This window comes from Tinamus guttatus, unplaced genomic scaffold, assembly GCF_059628265.1.
Source record: "Tinamus guttatus ecotype Peru unplaced genomic scaffold, ASM5962826v1 Tinamus_guttatus_pri_ptg000646l, whole genome shotgun sequence".
Taxonomy (NCBI): domain Eukaryota; kingdom Metazoa; phylum Chordata; class Aves; order Tinamiformes; family Tinamidae; genus Tinamus; species Tinamus guttatus.
The window spans coordinates 782,144-809,706 of NW_028289180.1; the positions used below are offsets into that span (position 1 = coordinate 782,144).

Sequence of the window (27,563 nt, forward strand, 5' to 3'; positions counted from 1 at the left end):
GTGCAAGACAGTATTCGTGTTGCAAGAAGATAAGCAAGCAGTCTCTTTTCTACCTCACCGTCTTGTCAGGATGAGGCAAGGAGAAGAAAAAGCGTGAAACCCATTTGGTGAAGATTTGCATTTCAAAAGCATTGGCAAAGCTCTTACTTCCCTCCACCAGGGATGGCAGGGAAGTTCTTTCCACAGAACACAGCATCCTATACTCAATGATTAAAGGAAAACTGCATGTGGGAAGGAAATAGGAAGCTGCTTTGGCATGACAAGAGAAAGTTCAGTAATACATAATAGCTCTGATGAAGCCAATCTCATGTTGCATCGTGGAAGTGTTGTTGGTTTGGTTCATTTGTTTGCGTTTTGTTTGTTTGTTTGCTTTCTTTTTCATAGTAAACATTTTTCTTCCTCCTCTTCTAGTAAATCTTATTTTTTTTACTTTCCTACTTGTTGCTTTGACTGAATGTGCCTATTAGAAGCTTGCTGGTTGTGCCTACAGTTGGAACAAAGACAGACTGTCCTTCCTTAGCTGTTTGGGCTGAAATTGTACGTTCCAACATTCTGAGCTCAGGCTGAGGAGGAAAAAAAAAAAGGGTATTTTTTTTTTTTTGACTCCTAAAACCTTCTTACTGACAAGAAGGTAAATATGTTTAGTAGTTGTGCTGCAGGACTGAGAATAAATGCTGCTGCCTGAGATCATGGGAATACTTGAGCTGTGTAGTTTTAAGTTGCAAGCAGATGATTAGCTATCTTAGATAATTTCCTCGAGTTGAGAGGAGAGAGGTCTTTCTATTTCTGTAGTAATTTCCCTGGGCTGATGAAAGTGCCAAGGTGCTCTTGCCTGCCATCAAGCATAAAAGGCAGCAGAGGTAGGAACACACAGTGAGTGGAGGACAAGGGTGCAGCTTGACCATAAAAGACAAAGGATCAGGTGATGGCTAATGCCTCTGTTAAGCTAAAATGAGGAAATAATTACCTTGCATGACTTTCATCTTGCTCAGGAAGCAGGGATACAGGAATACAATTGTTGGGAAGAGACCTTGTCAATTAAAAAATCATACTTTTTTCATATGAGAAGTCAATAACTGTCATCATTAGTGGTTGATACAGAAATTTATGTATTGATATCAAGTCTTCAAAGCATCTGAAAGAAGCTAACCAAGATGAACAGGATGCAATCCTCACCTGCTGCTGTTTGACCTTACACAAGCTACAATTTTCAGAAGAATCTGGCTGTCCTGGGTGACTGCTTGGCATTGAAGATACTGCAGTAGAAACCTGCAGGTTGACGCTCTGGGCATGACTTCCAGAGTTCCACTTCTATACCATTTCCATCTACGGTTCCCCATCTTCAAAATGGGAATTATTATAGCACCTTTTTCTCCACACTTGCTTGGTTTGTCTGCTTAGACCAGAAACAGAATTTGTTTTGCTAAGTGTTTTTGTGCAGGTTTGTAGTTCTTTGTGACTCTCCCCTGTATATAAACAGTAAATTCAAGTAATGCCTTAGAAATACCACTGAGCCTCTCGTAGTGCTTAGCGCTGCTCTAAATTTTCATCTTTGCAATTTATATTTAACTAGAAGAGAAATTACAAGCAAGACGTTTTGAAACGTCCGAGATTTCTTTCTGCTTTGCTTCTCTTGGATTAAAGAGATTGCTATCTTGCCAAAAAAAAAAAAAAAAAAGTCTTTTATACTCTGCTTCTTCAGAGTACAGATGAGTTTTATCACAAATTCAGGTTCGTTGATGTGCTATTGCCATTCCACTTATTAAGGAAAAGAATAAGAGCTTATTTCTTAACCCCTTTTTATTTGAATTTCACTTATTAGAACATTTATACCGGATAAGAGAGAATACCAGGTAAATTGATGTACAGAGTGCTTTTCTAAGGGAAATAAGGCAATTTACTTGCCTTTTTGGTTTACGCTAGTTCTACCTGGTCTGACAGAAGCATTTGTGGTACCAAAGATGAGTATGGACCTAAGGAAAGGCAGAAGGAAGTAAATGACTTCTATATGAAACTCCTGGGGAGAGCTGAGGGGTTTGCAGTTAAAGGCAGCAGGTTTGTTCGTAATGGAGTTGGGGAGGAGCATTAAGACACTGAAAGCTTTTGAATGGTGAGAGACAGGAGCATCAGGTTTGGAAATCTGTGTCTAAATAGGCTTGGGGCACTTTTTTTCTTCTCAGAATACTGCCTGAATGAGAATGTGTGACAAAAAAAAAAAACAAACAACAACAGAAAGCCTCCAAGAAAACTCAAATATGCATTTGCTGATGTTTATAAAAAAAAAAAAAAAAAAAAAGTGTTTTTTTTTTTTTTGAAACTTTCCTGAATGCTAATGTTTGTATGTATGTATGCTATAGAGATTCCTCAACTTGTAATGACTCTTTACTTCAGACTTGCTGTCAGCTGTGATATGAAATACTCCAATATATTATGTGTGATATGCTTTTCCTGGTCAAGTTATAGCAATTAAAGCTTGGAGTTGTTGATGTTGCTCTGAAGTTATCTTATTACAGGATGTCACTAGTGTTAAGAGTTTGGTCTGGTCTGTGTAGGTCCTTCCGGAGACACCAGTACTGCAAACACGCTGAGGAATGGAGTTAAGAGATTTTTTTCATTCCTATTCCATCAATTTTAAGGCTCATAGGAGTATTTTCTGTGCAGTGTAGAAGCTAAAGTGCTGGTATGGGTGAATAATAGAGAAGGCTTGATACTTGGAACTCTCTAATAAACTTAATCTTGTTGTCTTCTGACAATTTATATATCTTATTGAGACAAATTTGAATTCTGATTCTGCCATCTACCAAGGATTTGCAGTTTTATGGAATTGTGTGTGCGAGGTACTAGTGACACAAATACACCATTCCATGATCAAAGACTTTAATGGAAAGTATTAAATAACAGTGAACCTGGTCAGACACTTGAAATGCCCTCTCAGACTGACAGCAAACTCTGCTCTGTCCTACAAGGGTTTTTCTTCACCAGTTATGCAATTATTTTATGATGAGTTAATCTGGACAGTATTTCTTTAATTTGCTCATGACCATATAAAACAGCTGGAACCTGTCTCCCTCCCTGGTGCCCTAGCACTAATCAAAATATATTGCTTCCGTTTTCTCTGTATCTGTTAGCATCTTCAAAACTTTAGATTAGGCGCACTCTTTGTAATTGTTCTCTGTAATTAGTCCTATTCCTCCTCAGTCCTGTCCCCATCAGTAAATTCTGTGGCCTCCAACTTCTTGTTTTCCTCGGGCACATTGCGGAGCATAATCCCCAACAGAATGAACCGTGAGTCCTTGCTCTTCTCCAAACCCTGCAGCACATTTGCAGGGTCACTGCCTGATCTCTGCCTTTTGGGAGGAGGTAGAAAGAAAAAGGCCATCAGTTGATGGCCTTTTGTGGAGCTGGAGTATTCCTGGAGCTTCCCATCTTCCCTTCCCATCCCAGGATGCATCCGGTCTCTTGCCTAGTGTCAAGATCCTTATTTTGAATTATTTTCTTGCTTAGCTCTATGTATTATTTTTCTGAATATGCTAAAGCCTACTTGTTTCTTAGTCTGTTATCACTTCTCCTGGATACTTTTTTTTTCTTGATATAAAGCATTGGGTTTTTTTTTTTTAGCTGTAGAGGAAAATCAACATTGTATTTGTTTATGAATTTGCGAGGCAGTGTTTTGTGGTTTTGGGAAGACTTGCATTGTTTTTAAGGAAGTACCTCAGTGTTTTGCTGACCACCTTTGTTGAATCTGAATGTTTTATTTCTAGTGTAACCTGGCGTATTTCTATGACCCTGCAGTAAATCATAAGTACTGCATTTTTTTGTGTGAAATAGAGATGCTTCTCTTGAATTTTTGACCTGTGTTTTTGTGCATCTCCTTGCACATGCATCAGGCAGACAACAAACATTAAATGAGGATGGATGTGATTTTTTTTTCCTTTTTTTAAGGATGAATTAGTTGAAAGGGAGTCCTTGGACCACACAGAAGAGCACACCACATAACTCTCTAGATCTTCATATCATGTCCAAGGCAAATTTGTACCCATTTTGGTTTTGAGCTGCAGTGATAATGTGGTTGCTTCTCTGCCTGCTTCCTCTTCAGATAGCTGCTTTTCAGTGTAGCAAGTGTTTGGTGCAGGTGCTAGTAGAGCTAGGATTGTGATTTTGAGTTTTGGTTTTGTTTTTATTCTGTTCGCCTCATTCAGTTGTAGCTCTAGGGCAAAACATTCCCTGGTCCCTGTGTGTTCGAGTGGAACCAAAACAAATTGCTTCATTCCCCAGATTATTGTGAATGAGGTAAAACTAATTTGAAAATATGTAGAAAAGTCAGTTTTGTTAAAAAGAAATCTGAAGCAAAAGTACAGAGAGGATTAGCATGAATAAGAAAAGACCCTCGATCTGAGCAGGGAGAGAAATTTTCGATAGAAACTTGATGTGAAAAATGAAGCATGTTAATAAAAAACAAGAAGCTAATGGTAAAAGATATCCCCAGTCATTTCTTTAAACGTGTTCTAGGAGGCAAGGCAATACAGAGAGGAAAACTTGTTGGACTTGAAGACATTGTTGCAGCAGTGATGGATGTGTATGATGTATACAGAGTTTTGTGGCTTTGGTAACTGTGGACGAGAAGTACTCAAACATCAGGAAAGTGGCAGTGTTAGGGTGGAGCTGCAACTTTTTCCTCCATGTGTATGCCTGTAACAACATGCAAAAGCCTTTTGCTCTCAAAAGCAATACTACATATTGTTTTTCTATATATGAATTTACTGCCTTGTCAACTGCAGTTAACAGTGTATGCTTGCAGTGACCTGTGTTTTCATATGTGACAATGAACTGTGTTGTCCCTTCTTGGCAGTAGAATTAATTACTAAAAAGAATTAATGCTGTGTCAGTGTTTTCTAATGACTATAACTGGCATTTGTGGTTTTAATGAGGTCTTAAAGTCATGTGCCTGTATAAGCATAGGTATCTATCCAACTTATGTGATGTGCTCAGCATTGGAAGTATCTTGGTGAGAAATCTAAGAATAAGCTCCTAAATGCTCATCCTCAGAGAAAACCTGAAATGTTGGGGTACTGTAATTTCCTCTTTCGAGTTGCAATCAGAAACTGTAAATCCTCTCATTTGTCTCTGGAGCCAAATGGCAATTGGAAAATGGTGTTCTTCAGGGTTTAACAAAATAAGATGCAGCTTGAGCAGCTGATGCAGCTAACGCTTTAAAGACTGGTAGAAAGCCAGAACAAGTGAGAACTCTTCCTTCCAACATGAGTATTGACACTAGGCAGAGTATTCATCTCTCCCCACTTAAACGTTCACAGCCTGGACATCTACACCTGGCTTGTTACCTAGTCTTTATTAACAGTCAGACATCTTAAAGAACCTGTTAAAATAGTGTGTGTTAATTTAGCCTTAGAGCAAGCCTTCTAAGTCATCCCCTGTTAGCAATGAAAAAGAGTGTCAGGTTCAAGAATTCCTCATAGAAAGTAACATGCATTTTTCTAATCGCCGCATTTCAGCCAGTGTCTGATGGAGCCAGGGCAGACAAGGCAGGAGCATCACAAGATGTTCCCTGCTGCAGTCAAATGCAAACTCTCTTGCTAAGGTCAAGAGCACTGCTTTGGCTTTCGCTTAAACGCTCCAGCAGATGGTCTGCCTCGGTGGTGTGTGTAACGCACTTGTGCGGGTGCTCGCATTTGGTAAGTTATTAATTAAAATAACATTTATTGGAACTAATATAAGAAGGAAAAAGAAAATCTGCCTTCGCCTCTGATGCTGGGAACGTGAGTTGGGCAGTGTTGGACAGACCTCTTGACGTACAGCGTGCTGTGCAATCCCATCTGTGGAGAGATTTACTGGCATTACGACCCTCAGAGCTGTTGCAGGATTTTCTTAAAGAGAACAATTCTCTTAATCCCTACTGTTGCCTTGCAGAAGGGCATTCACATAAGATCTTACGGCTGCAAGATAAGAACAAGGTCACACCAGTGGTGACAGGTGGGAGCTGCCCCCAGGCTCCTGGGCCCGGGATTTAGCAGAGCGCGTTTCTCCTGCAGCCCCCGGGCCTGTGCAGCACAGGCCTGCAGGGCCCCTGCCGTGCGTGGGACACCACCGTGCGGCACAGGCCGCCGCCCACTCCAACGTTAGGTGCATTAGCCAACTCCTCGGGATCCAGCAGCTTCGTTCCACCTGCGGCTGTTCGCGCTGTGCAGGCCATGCTGTTTCCTCCTGTAGCAAGGGAGAGGTGCATTTTGCAGTTCTCCAAAGGACTAGAGCTCTTGTGCTGTTGCAGGGCAGTGGAACTAGTGGTCTGCGGTGTTTCCAGCACCCTTCAGAGGTACTGCATTTACTGCTGCTCTGCAGGCTGTTGTATTCAGCTTGCACATTGAACCGGTCCTTCCTCCATGCTCTCTGTTCATACTGCTGGGCCAGTTTCAATAAAATAAAAGATTACAGAGAGCTGATGATTAGCGAACTGCCCAACACCTCCAAGTCTTGTGACCCTGGCTTTCTGAATCTCACCACAATTATACTGGAAAGCATATGATAAAATTGGAAATCCGTTGATTAAAATATGCAGAAGAAAACCTGAAACAAATGTGTTTTTCTGAACCAGAACAAAGAACCAGAAATTTTCCAAGAGAAGTTATTGCAAGTAGCCTTTGTTTATCTAACAGCCCTAAGCAGCAGGAGAGTAGTTCTCTTGGCATTTTTCTTATGTGATTACAAACTTTGTATGTTGTCACTTCATTTGTTTCTGCTTTGAAAATTAAGTGAAAAGTAGGGAAATTGTGCAATAGAAGAAAAATTGATCTGTGTATTAGAAAAAAAATATTCTTTAGGTTATTCTCAGTTACAGGCCAAGCCCGGAAGAGATAGCCACCCATCCTGTCCTGAAGCAGGCTACATGTAACCTCCAAGGCTAGCAGATTCCAGTGCTTATTAGTGTCAGTTTTTCTTAATACCCAAACTTAAACTCTCTTATCCCAAACTAAGCCTGGTAATAATCCTCTTTTTTTTTTTTTTTTTTTTTTTTTTTTTTTTTTAACGTTAAACTGTAGTTTATTACAGCTTTCACTACTAGAACATAATATCCAAAGTTTGCTGCCCCCTAGTCTGCTTAAAACCAAGCAAGTCTAAGTATTTCCAACTTTTACTTAATAAAACATATGCATTAAACTCACTTTGTTGTGTGGAGTCCTTAGTGTTCATCTCCACATCTTAAAGGATGAGATCCAAAGCTCCACCTCATTTATCAGCAGCTGTCTTGGTAGAGCTGAATAAAACATTAATATACTCCTGTGTGGTACTTTTTACATGTTAACTATTTGTTTATTGACTGTTGTTAACAGGCCACACAACCACAGTTTCATTTACTTTTTGCAGTAAACCACTGGAAACTTCTGCTGTGTTTGTCCTTTGTTGTAAGCCTGAGCTCATTTTGCAGTGTCCTACCTGAACAGTTAGTCCTTCCTCTTGGCCCCTTTGTGCACTATTTTGTACCTCTCTCTATTGAATTTCATAGCCTTGATTACCAACACACTTCAATTTTATCAAGAACACTTGGCATTCCTGTCCTATCCACCACAGTGTTTATAACCCCTCTTGCCTCATTTTGTTCACATAATTTAGACCTTTGAAGGGCTTCACTTCATAGGGCTGCCCTGGCTTCCCCCCCCCCCTTTTTTTTTTCCTCTCTCTCTCTTCTCCCTCTTGTATATTATTAATTATACCTATTCTCGTGGACTTCAACAGGTGAAGAGAAACCTTTTCACTCTGAGGCTCATCAAGGCCTGCAGCAGGTTGCCTAGAGAAGTTGTACAGTCTCTATCCCTGGAAATCTTCAAGACCTGCCTGCATAAAGTCATGAGCGGCCTGGTCAGATCTCGAAGCTGCCCCTACTTTTTAGACAAGAAGAAGGACTAGGAACTTCCTGAGGTCTCTCTAAGTCTTACGATTCCCCTGCTCTTTACATCCCTCACAGCTTTTCTTTTTGCCCTCTGATTTTTCTACTGTGCTGGGAAGTAAGGGTGTAGGCCAGGAACAGCCTCCTGTAGCTATCAAATGTGCCTTCTTGCTGCCTTCTGCCTTCACCAATCCTCGGTGTGCTTCCTTGCTGCCTTGCGGTGCTGGTGTGAGGTCTTAGTGCTGCTCTTCAGGGGCAGTTAACGAATCGAGGCCGCCCCACTCGAGGAGAGGGGTTTTTTTCTTTGCTCGGCTCCTGCGTTTCTCCATCTGTTTCTTTCTCAGCCAGGCACAGCAGGGCAGGAGGGACGGGGGGGGGGCTGGTGCCACTGCATGCGCTTTGCTGGAGGGAGTTGTGGCTGCTTAAAGATGAATTTGAAAGCAGATAATGTGGCCAATTATTGCTCATCCTGCGGTGATGGTGTGCTGGCTAATTGCTGGTGTCTATCAGCATTAATCAGGACCTGGTGTGCATGGGATGAATGGAGCTGTTGTTCCCCCTGGGAAAAGGGAAGGGAGAGGAGAGAAGTAGCTGGGGAAGTGCGTTATCAGGTGAACTTTGTTTCCCAGGATATAAGAAGTTTCCTATGGAGAAAAGACAGGTTAAGAAGAAAAGCAAGAATGTTTTGGGTTATGTTGCCTTATGTAGGCACTCTCCTTTCTCTTGTATATCTTGTGTGTATCTTTTATGCCTACATCCTAAAAAAAAACAGCTGGAAAGATTTGATAATTTTCTTCTTAGCATTGTCTTACTGCAACTGTACAACATCTGAAATAAAACTATTTAGGAGGTTTGTAGGACCTCTAGGAGTACTATCTGTAAGTACAGTACGGAATACTTCCTGTGGATATTCCTGGTATGTGTTTGTGCTTTGTGTCACGGGAAAGGACTTGACATTTAACTGTTCGCAAAACACTTTGCAAACATGAATTCTCTATACACCTGAAATCTCTATTTTTATTAACGTGGTAGAATTTGTTAAACTAAATTTCTTTTTTTGTGTTTTCAGCTTCTATTTTCCAGACTGTCTGTCATGGCATATCCTTTCAGTGTTCTTTGAGTCTGACCTCGAAAAATACGTTTAGGTGGAGTGTGATTTATGGAAAGCTTATGTTACTGTTTCTGAAGATGTTTTAGGTGATACATTAAATACTTCATTAGCTAAGGTTGTCAGGCATGTACAGTCTACCATAAATATCACATCCTGTACAAACATGCATTGTGAGATTTTAAAGAGAGATTTGGGTTTTGGGGGGGTTTTTGTTTGTTTGTTTTTTGTTGTTGTTTTTTGAAAACTGCTTTGTTGTTTTTTGAAAACTGCTTTTTTGCTTTTATGCTTTCTTCTTAAATTTTAGTGCAGTGTTAGGATGTTAAAGACAGATTTCCCTGCCAAATGATCTGAGGGCTTTGTCCCCATGTCGCAGTTGGTGGAAGGCAAAGCAAGGCTGAATCAAGCTTCTTCAGGCTTTACTTTTCAGGCTTTCGAATTGAGATGGTATCAGGAAGAGGAGATTAACTTAAAGCAAAAATAAGATCACAAAGTTCACAGATGTCAGGATTGCTTTTTATTGCTCAGTCCAACTTTAATATCAGCTTCATCACCGTACCTCTTGGCAGCCTCGCAAGTGGGATGGCAAATCAGCAGTGGCTATCTGCAACAGCAACAGCCTTTAGGGCAGAAACCCTGTTAAAACAGTCCTGGTACAAAGAAGTTCTGTGCTGGTGCTGGGGATCATATCTATATGTATAAAGGGCATTATTGGCTTGTTTCTTGTTATATATATAGGCCAGGTTGAAATATATATATATATAGACCAGGTTGAAGACCAGTCTTTCTGTCTTTGTTTCCAATCAGTTCCAGTGTGCTGCTGCAGGAGGGCCAGATTCTTGGAGTATTGTACACTTCTAGCACCTGATTTCTCCTGACTCATTTATTTTTCAAGTTATTTTTCACCTATTCAGGAATTAGTTTGTTCTACATGTCCTGTACCTTCTCATCCTGATTTTTTTGTTTGTTTGTTTTTGGTTTTTGGCATACAAATTGCTGGGATGAGACAGCATGAGGAGGCAGGTGCTCAGGGGATGCTCTGTGAATTCTGCATTGCTCTTTCAGTCTTTCCAGGAAATTGGATGCTGGTACCAACAGGTTATATTCCAGCCCTGCAGTGAGGAGCTTTCTATTTCTGTTGTGAGCCTTTCCCAGTTCTACCTTGGAACTTATGATAGAGGTTGCGGTGCAGAAGGCAAAAACTGCCCTTGACTGTAGAAAGCTTTCCCTCTAAAAGGAGCCATAAGTGAAAATACCCTGTGCCTGAAGGCTTTTTTAAAAGGCATAGTACAAAGGGAAGAGACCGGGAGGTGACATGGCTGTACAGAATAGCTGAAGATGACAAAAAGGGTACATGGATATTCCCGCCTTCTTGATTGTAGCTACCACAAATGAGGTTTCATGAGTTAAAATGTGAAAAATACGAAAATACAGAAAAGTTTAATAGATCTGTAGAAGTACTTTGTAGTGCAATGAAGCTGGTGAGACACCCAGCCCAAGGATGTGTTTGCAAGTAAGTCTCAGAAAGCTTCCTTTTGTGTAACTGAGAATGCAGTTTAATGCAAAATAACAACTTACATCATCCTTCATATTCCTAGCAGAATACGCCTCCCAAGAAGTTGATTGGACTGCAGTACCTTTTCTTGCCACATCCTACTGTGATTACTTGCTGTGTTAGAATACCTGTCAAAAACCACAGACTGGAAGGTGATCTGTTAACCCAGGAAACGGTAGATTTTGTGACTGTTGCCCCTCAGCTATTCCAAAGGGTTACAGCGAGGGCGGATGACATGATACCTGTTCTCATATGAGACTGTCTTTAGCGTTAAGTAACCGACATCTGCAAACCCTGCATTGCAAAAGGCCTCAGAGCCTCTCAGAAGGTGCAAAGGAAGAAGCAGTCAGAGGAGCAGCCTTGTCCTCAAGCATTGGCCAGTTTTGCAGTGCTGTTAAGTGCAACGCTAGGGACAACAGGCTGTCCCAGAGCTCCTGCCTTGCTCCCCGCTCCGGAGGGCTGCGTGTGAAGGAACGGAACAGAAACGCTTGCTCTGGCTTTGCCCTGCTAGCCTTTCAAGTAGTGCCATGGGGCTGTGGGATAAGCATAGCATTCCTGCTCCTTGCTCTTAAATAGGTGCCTCGCATGTACATGAAACCCAGAGCTGCTGCAGCAGCAGCACATTCCTCTGTTTTCCTCCTTTTAACAGGATATTATTATTATGAGGAAAAAAAAAAGTGTGTTTATTATTAATATTCATTGTTCTCTGCTGGCAGCCTTGGTAGCTTCAGAATTGTCAGTCCCTTTCCTCTGGGGATCTGCTGTATGTTACGGAAGGGGTTCAGTAGTTGCAGTGAACGAGGAAGAAAATCTCTTCCAGAAAGTCCAAACCGCTGTTTTGGTTTGGCAGACTGACCTCGGACATGAGATTATTTCTTGTTTGGCCTTGGCTGAAGTGTGGGAGGGTCTTGATCAAGTCTCTGAACGTTTCTGTACTTCTGTTTCTCTATCCCAAATATTGGAGATTTTTATTCTGTATGAAGCTGTTCCTGCCAGGGATGTTTTATCATACAAATATCCTATTTGTCTTCTTAACTGAGGGGTTCATTTTGTGCTGAGGGGGTCCAGAGGAAGTGCTGAACACTGTTTTTGGCCGTGTGTAATAACCCTGGCATACCATCATTTTTGCTGATTACCTCTAGGATAATGTGACTGCTTGAGTAAAGATGCACTCTGCAGCTTAACAGAGAGACCTTCAGACCTTCTGTTTCCAGGACTGCCAGTCCCTCCATTTTTATACGTTTATCCACTGCTCTCAGAGAGAATAAATAATACATGAACATATGCACTGGCTAAGTGAAATTTCCCTGTGATTGTAGTATGAAAGTGCTTAATGGCAATTATAAAACATACTTCTCGCACCATTTGCTATGTGCTGTGTGTTAAGAGTATGCCTTTCTCTCTTTTTCGTTGTATTCGAGTTGCCACTTTTTTATGGTTATTATTATATTTTAAACAAGTTGTTTTGTTTTGGTTTTTTTTTGTTCCTGTGGTGGAGAATTGCAGTTTTGAACCCAGAAATAGTGCTACTGCACAAGCGCCCTTAAATACTTCTGCTTCATATGTATTTCAATAATTGACATTTTGAAAATAAGTTAATTGCTTAATTCCAAATAAAATGTTTGCACCCTCCCCAGGCTGTTACTGCCATGTGTTGATGATGTTCTGTGCGCAGCGCCTGCCTGTGTAATTTTCCCCTCTTTACTTTCAGTTGTCACCAGCCTGTTCTGGTTTTGCGCTCTCTCTGTTTCTGGGCAATGCCATGCTTCTCAGTTGCAATATAACTTATTCTCTAGATTGTTAAGGATTTTCAAGCATGCTTTTCCAGAAAGCCAGGATAAAGCCTTCTCCATTTTAGGTTTGAATGGCAAAGCTGGGTGTTTCGTTTGGGAATTTCGTTCAGCCAGTGTTTCATAAATGCTGACTTTGCGTGCTCAAGGCCCAGCGTGTGTCCTTGTGCTGTTGGACCTCTTTCTAGCTGCATGTGCCTGTGTGCCATTCAGACATGACTGATATCAGGACATCCACTTTCTGTGCCCCATTTCAAGTGAGAGTGCTGCGGGCAGCTGCAGGCGCTGCAGTATCCTCAAGAGCTTGAGCGCTGGTGGACCATGAAACCTGTCTCAGAGATGAGCTGTGGCATTATTAGTTTCTGTATAAGCGTGCTCTGTAATTGGCTTTTTGGATGCATGTAGAGGAATAGTGAATTACTGGCAGAGAGGGTAGTGGTACTGGGGCATGGGGGAGACATTTATTTGGTGGGTTTGTCGATATTTTTTACCTAAAGCAACTGGATGTTTGGAAGGGAGATGTGAACACCAGTGTACTTGGGACTGTAGCTCTCAAATGCAGGGAGAGGGGAAGGCTACAAGTGACCGCAGACTCCTCTTTCCTTGGGACAGGAGCTTGTTTCTCCTTCAGACACATGGAGTAGCTTTCTCACTGAGGTGATAAGGAGCAATTAATAAAGTCCCAGAAGTCCGTTTAAGTACAGAAGTCACCAAAGATCAACAGCTCCTCAAGTCTAATGTGCCTTATCTATAATCCAGTTAACAAGCAACTCCTTAAACAGTTCAGCTATAATCATTCTCTTACTAACATGGTCCATTAAGGTCATTAAAACTCTCTTTGCTTCTGTTAACCCCTCAGGTGGCTGCTCCTTCTAGGTGAGCACTCCTGTATGCCAACATGCAGCATATTGCAGGAAGTAATGATCCATGTCAGTTGGAGCCACTCAACCTACTATTTCTGTCTTTAATGATTTAGGAGATATTCCTTCAGGTGCTGTCATAAACAGTCCTCTAAATCTTGAAAATCAATGATAAATAAAAGAAAGTTAATTGCAGGCTGTGCTGACAGCACTGCCTATTACTTAGGTTGCAAAGTATTTCCATTTTATGATCTTGGGTTGTTTGGGAGGGCAGGGCTAGGAATTGCTCTGGTTTTCTTGTGCTCATAACTTTGCCATAATTGCAGAGTATTTTTCCATTCTAGGAAAAATTCTAGCTCTGGGGAGGAAAGAAAAAAAAAACACATTCCAAAGGTGCAGGGCACCCCTTGAACATCTGTATTTTTCTGTTTTCCCACTGGTAAGAACCCAAGACACTCCTGTTCTTTCCTCAGAATCTTCCCAGGGTGGTCTTTTTATGCCAGTGAAGCACCCACAGTTAGGAAGTGCTGCATATTGCATATGCAGCTTGTTCTCCACCACATAGATTTTTTTTTTTCTGCAAAACTTGTCGTTCACTTGGTGAGGGAGCTGAGCTGTGAACCTCCAGTGCTCTCTTTTCCAGACTGTTACGGAAGAAGGAAGGGTGCTCAGTGAAACAGAAGGAGAATTACTAGAAGAAAATGGCTGCGGTAGCCCCAGGAACATGGTCCAGTTCTCCTGGAGAGCTGAGGTCCTGTGTTGTATTGGGCTGGTCATTTGAATCACAGAATCACAGAATAGTTGAGGTTGGAAGGGGCCTCTAGAGATCATCTAGTCCAACCCGTCTGGCTCCAGCAGGGACACCTAGAGCACGTGGTACATGGTTGCATCCAGGTGGGTTTTGAAGATCTCCAGAGAAGGAGACTCCACAGCTTCTCTGGGCAGCCTGTTCCAGGGCTCTGTCACCCTCACAGTAAAGAAGTTCTTTGAAGAACTGGGCCTGTTCAGCCTGGAGAAGAGAGGGCTGAGAGGAGACCTGATCAGTGTATGTAAGTACCTCAAGGGAGGCAGTGAGGTGCTGGCCTCTCTTCAGTGGTGGCCGCTGATAAAACTAGAGGAAATGGCCAGAAACTGAAGCATCAAAAATTCCACAGGAACTTAAGGAAAAATTTCTTAACAGTGAGGGTGACAGAGCACTGGAACAGGCTGCCCAGAGAGGTTGTGGAGTCTCCTTCTCTGGAGATCTTCAAAACCCGCTTGGATGCAGTCCTGTGCCACGTGCTGTAGGTGACCCTGTGTGTGCAGGGGGGTTGGACTAGGTGATCTCTAGAGGTCCCTTCCAACCTTAAGGATTCTATGATTCATCACATGGAGGTGGAACTTCCTGTGTTTCAACTTGTACTCGTTGCCCCTTGTCCTGTCACTGGTCACCACCGAGAGGAGTTTGGCTCCCTCTTCTTTACATTCTCCCCTCAGATACTTACATATATTGATCGGATCCCCTCTCAGTCCTCTCTTCTTCAGGCTAAGCAGGCCCAGCCCCCTTAGTCTTTCCTCACACGATAGATGCTCCAGTCCCTTAATCATCTTTGTCGCTCCACATGGGAAGGCTGTCATTAGCGATTGTTCCTAACTCCTTTGAGGCTCCTGATTCTAAAGCCCTGAAGATGATTCATAAAAATACTGCACACTTGCTGCTGTAAGAGAAGTTTCAGGAAAGCATTTCATAGATGTCTCAAATCCAGTACTGCTCCAATCCACAGATACTTCTGAAATGGTGCCACCTGTGCCTTAGTTTGCCCTCCATATAATGGCAATAATGCTACTTCTGAAAGCAGGTTGTAGGAGGTTTGGAAAGTAGATTAACTTAATGCTTTGTTTTGCAGTCAGGAAAAAAAGAATCAGCTGAGGCTGAAGGCTGGAGCAATAAAAATGAGCTGAAGGATTCGTATAAAGTACTGTGTCATGCACCTAGCGTCTAACAGAAACATCTCCTGTAGATCTGGAGCTCATCAAGGAGGACAAAATATCTGGGAGATTTGCTTATTTAGCCTTGCAAAATGAAAGTGGAAGAGAGGGTATGACAACAATTTGTAAAAATACCTAAGGGACTAACAAGAGGGTGGGAGGTGCCCCCCAAAGCAGAGGACATTTTCTCGCAGTTTTCTAGGTTTGAAAGGAATGGGAAGATATTTAGATTGAAAATTGAAGTGATTGTAAGCATCAGAGGAGTGCGATTGTGAGACAGTATCCCGCAGGGGAGAAAGGAAGGAAAACACCTCATTGGGCTGAGGATGCCACTCGATCCCTTTGGGAAAGGGGGTGAGCAGATCCTGGACGCAGACTCGGGCGCCTGTGGCCACTTAAACCTGTGCGCTCGAGCTGAGCCGAACTGAGGCAAGGGGTGAGTGTGGTTAATTCTGCCATCCTGGACCTGCTGAGAGTGCCCTGCTTTGGGCACCGGGTCTCTAATGCGTGGGGACCTTTTCCTTCTCTTGAGTGAAATCAAGTCACTGGGAATTATCTCGTAATATTCTGGCCCTCTGCTTTAGAGCTGGAGCTACAGTTTAATCCGAGTATGCCTCGGAGGAGGGGGGGGGGCGGATTACCGGTGTTTCCATCACTGAGAGTCTAGGAGCAGATGAGATATTGTCAGAGGGCTGTTTTTTTGTTTGTTTGTTCGTTTTTTTAACATGCCAAGAAATCTCTTGAGTGCTTGAACCAGGAATAAATAAGGGTGCATGGCAAGAACAGGGCGTGTATGCTCTCCTCAGGTGCAGGAAAGCCTCCTGTATGTTTGCTCCAGGGTGTGCTTGCCCTGCTTTAAGCAACATATGGGAATGGAAAAACGGTGGTGGTATCAAGGCTGGAGGAAGAAATGTGACAAGAGCAAAACATTGCGGCAGCTGCAGCCTCTGGATAGTCTCCACTTCATGTGAGGCGCATGTGGCATTTATCTGGAAGGATCATGTGTCAGTGCTAATGTGATGTGCCATGTCATGAAAGCTCTGGTGACATTTTTGACCTCTTAGCATCCAGCAGAAGAGATTTGCAGCACATAAATGCCATCTGCCATGGCAGAGCAGCTTCTGGCTTCTCGAGTCATAGAAGCCTCTTGTGAAGTGCTGCGTCACCCTGAAAAAAAAACAGCATATTAACGGGGAAAGCTTGTCGGTTCAATCATTCCCAGATTCTTTGCATAATTCAGCTATTAACTTTTTATTTGTCGCTCATTGGGAGCCCTAAGGGATAGCAGTTGCAGCAAATCCACCGTGGCTTTAGGAATTCAGTTTCATTAGCGCTGTATTTGCCTTCTGATTTTTAGGTACTCTGAGTCGGAACCATCCGCTCTATCTTTATAACCTTTGCAAATCCTCAGGGGGATCCAGAGTGGAAGTGTGAAAAGTCTGAGCTGTCTCAGGAACAGGGCTTGAAGTGGGATTATGAAAGAGAAGAGAGTTTTCCCCGTCAGTCTGCATTTGTTTGTTCAGGCCGTTATGGGAGCTGAGATGTACTAATTATTTTTAAATGATACAAATTGTACAGATTTGTCAGACTGATGGGGTATAAAGAGACCAGACTTGGGCTTCACTTTTAGCCAGCCTGACTGCTTATATAACACGCAGTTTCTGAATCAGTAGTGGCAATTTTTACATCCCGAAGAAACAAGCACAGTGTTTTATGCTTGGATGGGGGAGAAGAGCACCCTACCCACATGTCCTTTACTTTGCCTGCCACTGCTGCTGGCCGCTCCAGCTTTTACATGTAGGCCAGACAAAACTTTAAAAAGAGAAGTTTATTCCAGGAATTGTGTACCAATTGCAGGCCACGCATAGAATACACTCGGATAAAATGGTGCCAAGGTAGAAAACTGTGTTCATGAAGACTATATCGAGAGGTACCACAGCTTCTACCTCCTGTTACAAGCAGTGCTTTTATCTGCTTTCCAAGCGCTGCCCAGCCCTCAGTGAAGAAGACAGGTGTGTGTTTGAAGTAACAAGGCAAGCAAACTTGAGTAAGGAGCAAGACGAGATGCCAGAAGTGCTGGCTTGCAAGCCTGGTCTCCTATATCTGGCCTCAGTGCCTTGGGCAAACCACGTTCCCTTGCTTCTGTTGATACCTCACGTCAGTGATGTAGCAGACTCTTGTATGGGTTGTATGGAAGTCTCAACATGAGCTTCCCCTGGTGCGACCTGTCCTTGGGCTCTCTAGGAGTAAAAAGATATCTGGGTTATGGTATTGAGAGATGATGCTAGATGTGTAGAGGTACCACAGAAAGGATAACTAAAACATCACACAGGGAGCAGAGAAATGCTGGTCTCTGGGTGAAGCTCAGGATGTGAGTGTTGTAGGGAGGCATCAACGCTTTCTCAGTCCAACACTTGGAAGGATAAATCCTCACCCCATGCTGTTGCCCTCCTAATGGACCAGGTGGCAAAGACCTAGTGGCAATGCACCTCCCCACAGTTCCTGCTCAAACGTGGGCCAGTGAACCCAAAAGCCTGCTGAGCACAGGTTCAGGAGGCTGTTTCAGCTGCAGTGCCAGCAGCCGGTTCATTTGCCTTGTGTTTATCTTGCTTTTATAGATCCCGATGATGTCCGTGAAACAAGTGCATTCTGAATTACCATTCATGTGGTTCTTAGCTTTGCACTAATTTGAGGAAATTCATATGGGGGTGAGGTGGGCTGTTCTTTCGCGTTTGCTGCTCTGCAGTAATGACTCTCCTGCATGCTTAGGCCCTGCAGCAGAAGGAGTAGCCCTCTTTTCTCATGCTTGCTGCAGGGTGAGAACGGTTCCACTGGCAGCTACTGCAGAGTATTTAGTGCAGTGTAAACCTACACCCTGCTCCACTGCCAAAGTAACCTCCTCATGGGGCACACCTGTAAAAATGGCAGTACACGCACCTGAAGTAGCTGGCATTTGAACTCCTAAGGATGTACTGTGAAGTTTTGTATCACAGCCCAGTAGTGGACAACATTTTAAATGTGTGGCAAGGAAGCAGACGTGAGCTCCGAGATGTCTTGGTAGTGCTGCTGCAACCCAGCGAGGCCTTTTACAAGGAGACACTGTAGCCCAAGCCGAGCATCAACGGATGGCCTCAACAGGCTTGCTTTGTTTCCTGTTGAAGTACTAACCAGGTACACTGGATGTGGGGAGGGAATTGCCAGCATGAGGAAAGCTCTTTAGCATCAAGCTAAGGAACCAACAACGTACCACTGTTAAAACTATGGTGTCAAAAGCTGGGCCTGTTGCTTTTCTTCTGATGCCTAGCATCTTTCTGTTTTGTTTCGTTTTAGGAACTTTCCGCTGTACTTTCTGTGAGACCGAAGTGGAGGAAGACGAGTCGGCAATGCCCAAAAAGGATGCCAGGACTCTTGTAGCAAGATTCAACGAGCAAATTGAGCCTATTTACGCCCTGCTTCGCGAGACGGAAGATGTTAACTTAGCCTATGAAATCCTCGAGCCCGAACCCACGGAGATTCCTGCACTGAAGCAGAGGTGGGAATGGGCCCTGGCGTCTCTGCCCATGGTGCTTCCTTGGGGCACTCCTGCCCCTTCTCTGCAGCTTGCCCAGGCCTTGTGCAGCTGGCTGGCTGCAGGGAGGACCCACGTGCTTAGCCCTGGCTATACAAACAGCCGGCAAACTCCCTGCGGAGAGTGTGACTTATAAGGAGGAAAAGGGCGGCAAGCACTTTTTACCAAGCCCAGCAAATTCCTAGTTTCCTGTGCATCATCTTCTGTGGGGCAGGGAACTCAAACTGTCTGCTGCTTGCTAAGCTGCAGCCTGTGTGTTTTCCAAGCTCAGTATTTAAGAACTGCAAGCTGCTGCCGCTTCGCAAAGTTCTGTGCCTTCTCTCTGGTTTCCAGAATGTATTTTGGCTACCATTTGCTGCCTCCCTGTCTTCTTTCTCTGGTAAATCCTTTTCTTTCATCTATTCCTTTTGCTCCTGCCCAGCTTTTGAGACTTAGGTCTGTGTTCTACACCTTGTGTTTCAAATCCACATATAATGAAGCTCTTGTTCAAAGAAATGGCTTGGAATAAGTCACTCTTTCTTCTGGTTTTCTCCCCCTTGTTACACGCTTCTTCTTTTGGGGGAAGGGCATGTTATAATCAGGAACTCTTTAAAAATGTTCCTACCCATGGGAAATGGCTTTTTTTTCATAACATTTCTAGCTGTAGAAAACCAGATGATTTTTAAATAATGCAGAAAGATGCAAGGAACTGTCAGTTTTGTCACCTGTGGTGAAATATGATACACTTCTCTCTGTTTAAAAAAAGTAATAATTAAACACACAAGGAAGAAAGATCTGTACTGTGGAGTAAAGCATTCCCTCAATGCCTTGGGGTGCTTTAGTTGATAGGAGAGCAGGCAGGAGACTACCCCTTTTTCTCTTAGGCTAACCTTGAAAGAGAAGATGCTTCATATATTGTTCTACACTAAAACACATAATAAAAATGCTCTGTCTACTCACTGATATTTTCTAGCCAAGAATGTAGTTAACTTTGCTCCTCACTCTGACGGGAAAACAGAAGCAATGCAGAGATGGGGGACGGATCTTTCAAGGTCGCTCAACGTGCCTTTGTTGATACACAGCATCTTTGAAGCAAGCCTTTATTTCCAAGCTGAATCACTAGATTTCACTTTAAAACCCTTTTCTGTACTTTGCCTGTGAGAACTGGGATAACCCCACTGACAAGAGAGTCCCTTTGCGCTCTTCCCCATGGCTACTTTATCTGTGTGCAGAGAAAATTAGCAGAGCAGAAGCCTGGTGAAGTCCAATGATTAAACAGCAGCACCCACTTACTCGCCTTTTAAATACTTAAAAAACATTGTAAATGATTAATTACTCTGTGCAAGGCGTAACAAAATAAATAGGCAGCTTTTTAAATGCTTACTTGAACAGAATTTGCTTCAGCACATACAATGATTTAATTATTTATTAACCCTTATTAATTCAAAGCAACTAATTGCATGAAAGTGCTGCTGTCAGATTTTTAAAAGAAGTGCCAAACCCTGGGTTATTTATTCTCTCAATTTTGTGGAGTCCTCAGTTCCTGAAATCATTGACAAAACTGACATTTGATGATTCTGAAACAAGCAAAAAGCTCCTAAAGTTCTGTGTCTTCTGTTTGCACAGCTACAGGCAACTCCATGGCTTTTGAGGCGAATTTTGGCTCTAGCTGGCTGCCCTGAACTTGCCTGTCATTTACCTGCCAGGGAAATCAGTCAGCTCTTCATTTGTGTCTTTCAAGGAAGCTGTTGATTTTGTTGATCTTTCAGAGCATAAATTTGCCTCACAGAGGTTTCAGAATAAACCTGCTTTACCAAAACCATTCTCCTTTCTAAACCAGATGTGGCTTTCTAAACCAGATGTTTTTTAATATTCCTATGTTTTCCGTTGTTCAAATGACAGGACTTTATGTAACGTAAATCTTCACTGAAATAGTGCTTTGTGTTCATGCTATCCAGGGCCACAGCTTCTCTCCTGATAAGGTGAAGGTCTTAGGAGCAGCTAAATGAAAAAGTTGAGAGCTGTGGTTTGCATTCCTGCAGAGCTCACCCTCTGACCCAAGTCACTTGGGTTGCTCCATGTACATAGGGCGCATTGGTGTACATGGTTCAAAGTAAATTACATCGGAAGTTTCTCTTATAGTTGCTACTTCCCTTTCTAAAAGGTTCTTGATGTCATGGAGTAAGTGCTTGGCTGCTAAATGAAGGCCTTAAGAGCAGCACAGGAGAAAAGCCCATTTCAAATACTCTGAGGGGAACCTCTGTGCAACAGGTTTATTAGGCATTTCTGGGCCCTGCCGTGTGTGTATCCGTCATGCTGCAGCCCCAGAGAGGCAGGGCTTGAGGGGGAGTTGCCTTGTAGCCCTTGTGGGGAAAGTGGATTACATGAAATAGGGAAATGCGAGATGCACGTTCCTGTTATGGGAAGCAGAGCGGAGCTTTTCACGAAACACCTTGTGTATCTCAGGAAGCTGGAAGGTGCAAGCGCTTGAAACAGCTCTCTGGGAAGAAGGTCTCTGCATGGTTCCTTAGGTTATATAAGGGTTATACGTGCGTAACTCTTTCACTTCTGCCCAGAAATTCAGGCTCATTGCAAAGCTTTCCTAGTGGGGCTTTCTGTGGGAGAGAACCAGGCACTTAGTGTGTTGATACATCCTAGTACAAATGCTGCATAGCATTTTGCTGACAGATACCAACCCACAATTAGGAGATTGTCCATAGCCCTCAGTCTGGACTGAGACTGAACACACTGCTATTTATTTTATCTGGGGAAGCAGAATGATTACCTACCTGCATATTTTTTTTTCCTCATGGTTTACAGCTAAAATCAAGCAGATTTAGCTCATTAAGCAGTGGTTGAGTCCTTGCTCAGTTAAAAAAAATGCTTATTATTCGGGTCTTCTCCAACTGTAACCTTAAAAGTTTCTGCTTCGGAGGAAAGACTGTTGAGTAGATCGATAGCAAATGGATGGTGCTCCCTGACAACTGTGGGTTCAGCTCCGAAGCTGGCAGCCAAACAGGAACCTTGTTAGTACCCTGAACCTCTAGACGAGAAGAACCCTACAGGCAGATCTGGGAGAAGACGCAGATACCATTTATGATCAGGTGACTTAAATTGCATGGCACCTAGTGTGGGCTGAGAACAGGCCCCATCTGCAGTTTTCTCAAGGAGAAATGTGTTTTTGAGGTAGAAGAACGGTCATGCTTGGCTTTCTCTGCCAGGGAAGCAGTGAGTTTCCGTTCAGGCTGTGTCTGTGGGCATAGCACAGGAGGTAGGGCTTCACTTGGTAGGTTTTGCAAGTGCCCTGTCACTTGCAGTTCAAGCAGGGGTTTGAACTTGTTTTTCATGGTGAATTAACTCCTTCAGGAGTGCTGTGATTAGTAACAGGTCACAGATCGGAGCCTGCTGGGTCCCTGGGCCTGCCAGTGCCTTGGTTAAACTGCAGTGCTAGATTTTATTCAGCATAGGAAAATGACAGAAAGGGAATCTTGTACCTGATTGCTGCTCAATTATGTTTTGCTGTGACTTACTCAGGGTATTTTGGGATGAAACTACGCTGATTTATTTGTTTTTATGTAATTGCCTCTCCGGTCCATTATGTTGCCTCTGCTTCCCAGTGTATTTTATAGAAGTTTTCATGACCTCATGACTTCCAGTTAGAGACTCCCCAAACCCAGCAAGCTGGCAGATAAATTCCTGACACTACATCTAAAAGCTGAGAATAGAAGCTCTCCGTGCACACAGCAGGAGTTAGCTAATGCGAGTTGAAGCCGCGTGTTGCAACGCTGGCCAGGAAAGGGCTTAGTCTGAACGGTCTAACTGTTTTTATCCCTTTGACTTTTCTACAGCAAGGAGCGTGCTGCTGCTGCTGGTTCAGGGACAGCTGGCCTTACGGGTGGACACCACCGGGAAGCATGGACCACAAAAGGGCCCTCGTATGAAGACCTGTACACCCAAAACGTTGTCATCAGCATGGAAGACCAAGAGGATCTTAATCGGTCTGCCAGCGAAGGAAAGCCAGCCAGAGAGAGGCCCATTTGGCTGCGGGAGAGCACGGTGCAAGGGGCTTATGACCCTGATGACATCAAAGATGGTAAGAAAGTTCAGAGAAATGGTGCTTCTCTGCCTATGTGATGCTCTTGGAGTGCATGGAAAAATGTAAGCCCCTGTGTATGTACAGCTGCCACTTCTGAGCCTCCAGATTTTAGCTGTTTCCATCTGCCATGCAGATACCTGTGTGTAGGCAGATGTAAAAAAAATCCTGCTTTGTTAGATCAAGTATTGAAATCTAGGTCACTAAAGCTGAGCTGCCCGCTGAAGTACGTACGTGCTTCTGTGCTGTTAATTATCTGTTACTTTGTAGCTTCAGTAATACACATTCTTCTGCCTTCAGAGTCAGTTGGTTTTGGATGAGGGTATTCCAGCCTCATCTGGAAAGCTGACTGCCAGTGTGACACGAATGGAAAATAACATTTGGATTGTATTTGGTGACTCTGAAGCACACCGAATTGCTATCAACAGTGTTTTTGCATTCCCAACCTCCTCCTTGCCATTTATTTTTCAAAATGTTTTGTGTGAAGAAGAGTATGTCAGGAGCATTGCTTCTGGGAGTATGGTAGGAGAATCTGTCACCATGGCAGGTGAGTCATTATTGCTTTCCATTTGTTTCTCCCCATTTTTGCTTTTATTTTCATTCATATTGGGTCAAATTGTCCATAGACCACAGCCAAGATGCCAGCAGAAAAACTGTACTTTGAAAAGTTTGCTGTTTAGAGATCTCTTAGCATTTTTATGAGGGTGAATCATTAGAATCTTTCAAGTCACCTGAGAATTACAGAATGAAACTGATGATGTCCTGGGAAAATGGTAAAATGGAGGCATGAAAATGAACATGACACACTTGAATCACTCCTTTCCTAGCGCGATCCTCAAGAGAAGAGACAGTGGAGTAATGTAGGTGTGAGGGAAGAAAAGAAAATGGATGCAAAGTAACAGGAGATGTCTAATGATCCTGTTTGTATATAGCTCCTTTAAAACAAATGGATCCCAGAACATTTTCCAAATAGATTGAATAAACTGAGGTGATGGAAAGCACCTCCTCCTGCAGTCTGTTGCAGATGTTGTTGTTACTCAGCAGCCTAATTTCTCATCTAGTTTTTCTGCTAGACATTTGATTTGCCTATATTTTTAAACCGGCTCCTTGAGATGCATTTTAGTTTACACAGCATAAATGTTTCTCAAATGCCACCAGAGGACCTGGAAGGGGAGAACATCCTCTGTTTACAGCACAGCAGCATTGCTGCTTTATCTCCGTAACTGCTGGAGATCATAGGGGGAACTTATGGGCATAGCCTGAAGCTGCTCTTGGAACATATCTACAGGGCTCTTGGACAGCGTAAGCATGAAGGAAGAAAACTTGGGGTCATTGGCAGAAAAATGTTCACTGCCTAGGTCTGTCAGGAACAGCTTTTCTAGAGGAGGCACAAAGCCTCAGAGCACTAACCCTGGTTGCTTCACAGCTCTCAGTGGAGTAGTCTGCGATGTTAGTACCTGCAGGGGCTGGCATCAGCCCACGAACAGCAAAACCTGACCACCCTCCTTGGCTGCATCCGCTGCCGGAGGAGGGAGTCTGGCTCGATGTTGCTCAGTTTGAATGTGTTCAGTCATTCTGACATTTTTATGAAGAACCCAAGAGACCAGCCTGCACACCTCCGTGAGGTTAGTTGTCTGAAGAGAGAATTGCAAAATTACTTGCTCTCATTTTCAGCTGTCAAGAAGATTGTTTCTTCCTATTACGTTGCCATGTGGATCCATGTAGTTATGATATCTGAGTCTGACCAGAGTAATGAAGCCATAAATCATGGACACAGATCCAGTATTCTCGGTCTTGTTGCAACTACTTCAGCTTCTGTAGTCTTATTTCCAGATGGTATGCCACGCTCATATGCCAAGTTTTTGATGGGACTGGCCTTAATCTGACGAGGGCTGCATCTTATTTCACCAAGAAAGAACATTTGAAGAGCAAATTTCTATAAACACCAAGAAAACTGTCAGAAAATAGTAAAATGTGAAGGGAGAGAACAGCGGATTTTCCTCAGAGCAGAGACAAGATAGGAACATAATCACACAAGAAAGCCTCTCAGCTGCGGAGAAGTTAAAGCATCGTTTTGTGCAACACCGTTTGTTCTGATCTTGCTTTTCCCTTATATTAAACACACAGTGTGCCACATCCCACAGCCAGACACACTCTGAATGGACACTTAGCCCGTAGACTTGGGGACTACAAGGAAGGGAAGGACTACTTGGGAAAGGAACATCTGCACGTGCTGCTTGTTGGCTGCTCCAGTCTATACCTTTGTAGTTGCCCATGGAAACTCCTTTGCCATGAAAACATGAGTCTAGTAAAGTCAGCGTGGGTCTTCTGACTTTCATTAAACCATAGAAAAAGACCATCAAACCCAACCAAAATCTCTGCTGGCTTTCAGGACTAAATGCAGAACTTATTTCCTTAGTTTAACTGTTTCTCGGCATGTTTTTTTCTAAAAAAAAGTAGCAAGTGCATTTTTGACCCTCTGGGGAAAGACTTGGATGTAAAGCTCCTAGACATGGTGATAAAACCATGAGGGTCTTGGTCTCGGAAAGAGAGCCAGTGGCGTTAATGTGTGAGGGCAGAATGCCGTCGCCTCGGCTCCAGTGACTGTTTATATGCAGAGGCTTTTGGTGCAAGAGAGAATTTGCCATGGGGAATCTGTCCTACTTTTTACCCCTTGTTTTTACAGAAGATTCTCTATATTCCATGTTTGCTTCTTGTTTGTTTTTCTTTTTCATAATGCCTGTGGGTTTATTAGTGTTGAGTGGACTTAGTGTTGGGTGGACTTACATCATTCAGTAAATGTAGCACTTGGAGAGATCTTCTGTAGAAAGCCACATCTTGAATGGCATTTCATCTTTCAAATCCATGAACTGCAGACATCCTGCTTACCCAAACCATGTCAAGCACTCCCAGGTTTTGTACAGCCAAGCTTACCCACGCAGGAACGCAGACCTTGTGTCAGTCAGTCCACTGGGAAGCCACAGTCACCTTCAAGTGAGAGCTCCTGGCAGGAGACCAGGTGGACCAACCTCACCTCTGGCTGGGCCGCATTTCAGCGTGGAGGACGTGGTTTTGACACAGCCCTTCCGCACCGTGCGGCGCAGTTCAGCCCCAGGCGTCATTTGCTTCCCAAGATGGTTCTTGCTAGCACCATACTCCTGTAATGAGCTTTTCTCCTTTCCTTCTGGTAGCTGCAGCTCTGAGGTTCTGAGACACTGCTCCTTTGGGTGTTGGTTTATATGTGCATGTTGTTTCCTTATGCTCCCTGTCTGCCTGGTTCCATCTACTTCTCTGTCTTAGTCCTTGCAGACAGGGGCTTTGCAGGGCAGGAGGGCCTGTTTTTAGTTCTGTGCTTGTAGTCAGTGCCCGGAACAGCCCAGGGCCTTCATGATCGTGGAAGGTGCTCCAGACTGCAGATGGACAACCTAGAACCAAAGGACCCAAGAGGAAACTGCTTGTGCATGTTCACCTTCAGAACTGTCCTTCTGGATCCCTAGCAAGTGTTGTCATTAGGTGCACAGTTCAGGCATTTGAAAGGACAGCTTTCAGCTCCACAGTCATGAGAGAGCTTCAGCCCAGCTTTGGGACACCTCAGTTTGACACCTGTGAGTCTGCAGGGCTGGTATCCTGATCCCTGATAAGAAACTATTATTCCTTTGTGTCTCTTTGCAGGTGGCCGGGATCTGGATACGTTTCAGGAGCGTGAGGAGGGCCGAGCAGCTCTAGATGACAACGAGGAGGTGATGCGAGCCCTGCTCATTCACGAGAAGAAGACGCCCTCTGCTTCCACAGTCGCCGTCGGAAGCGCGGCTCCTCTCACCGGTGCCAATGCCAGTGACTCCGAGAGCGAGACAAGCGAGTCAGAAGAGGAGTCCCCTCCCCGCCCTGCCGCCACGGCCACCGCGACGTACGGGCTGGAGGATGATGACGAAGATGAGGAGTTTGAGGTGGTGGCAGAGGACCCCACTGTCATGGTGGCCGGGCATCCACATTCGTACAGCCAAGTGAGCCAGCGCCCTGAGCTGGTGGCCCAGATGACTCCGGAGGAGAAGGAGGTTTATATTGCCATGGGGCGGCGCATGTTTGAGGACATGTTCGATTAACTGCTTCCAGCCACAGCATTTTTTAAAACATTTTTTAAGCCAGAAACTCCCTAGTGAAACAGGACTGAAGTGAATCTTTTCTCCCCTGCCCACGGGGACACCGGGGCTTGGACCTCCTGATCTCAGGCATCTTGCCCACCAAAGAGGGGCATCAGGAAGGCTGCATGTGCCGAAACAGGTAGGAGAGGTCAAGTCTCAGAAGTGAGGAAATTTGTGAGGTAAAACTCTGCTTTAGTGTGCCCTGCACAGGCACTGGGTTAAACCAGTGCCTCCCCACAGTTGTTCTGGGTCTTTTTTTGTTGCAGATGCTAAGAAATGCCACATCTTTGTCTTCAGAGGATGCGAGTGCTCCTTGGTCCCATCAAAGCGCTGTGGAGTAGAGGGTCTAAGTTCCATTGCAGCTGCCCGGGCTGTACAGGGACGAGTTGCTGGTGTGCTCGGGCAGGCCTTGTCTGCAGGCCTGGCCACAAACAGCTCATGCCCAACCTCCTGCCAGTGACGACCTGCCACAGGACTTGGTATTTCTAAGCAGCTCTGTGGGCAGCAACCCATATTATCTTTATTGCTCCTGTCCTCTCCTTTCTAGGTCTTTTACAGAGGGAAGTTACAGTCACAGCCAGGTCTGACCCTGCAGCGTGTCCT

General features: G+C 43.9%; 1 protein-coding gene across 1 annotated transcript in view; it reads left to right on the forward strand.

Annotated features, from left to right (window-relative positions):
* Positions 1–27,137, forward strand: part of GTF2E1 (general transcription factor IIE subunit 1) — a 44,078-nt gene extending 16,941 nt beyond the window's left edge. Inside the window, exons 3-5 of the mRNA XM_010211524.2 lie at positions 18,509–18,710; positions 22,574–22,818; positions 26,491–27,137. Of these exons, the coding sequence (XP_010209826.1) occupies positions 18,509–18,710; positions 22,574–22,818; positions 26,491–26,921 (878 nt within the window). The 3' untranslated portion in view covers positions 26,922–27,137. The remainder of the gene's footprint in view (positions 1–18,508; positions 18,711–22,573; positions 22,819–26,490) is intronic.
* Positions 27,138–27,563: the final 426 nt, after the last annotated feature.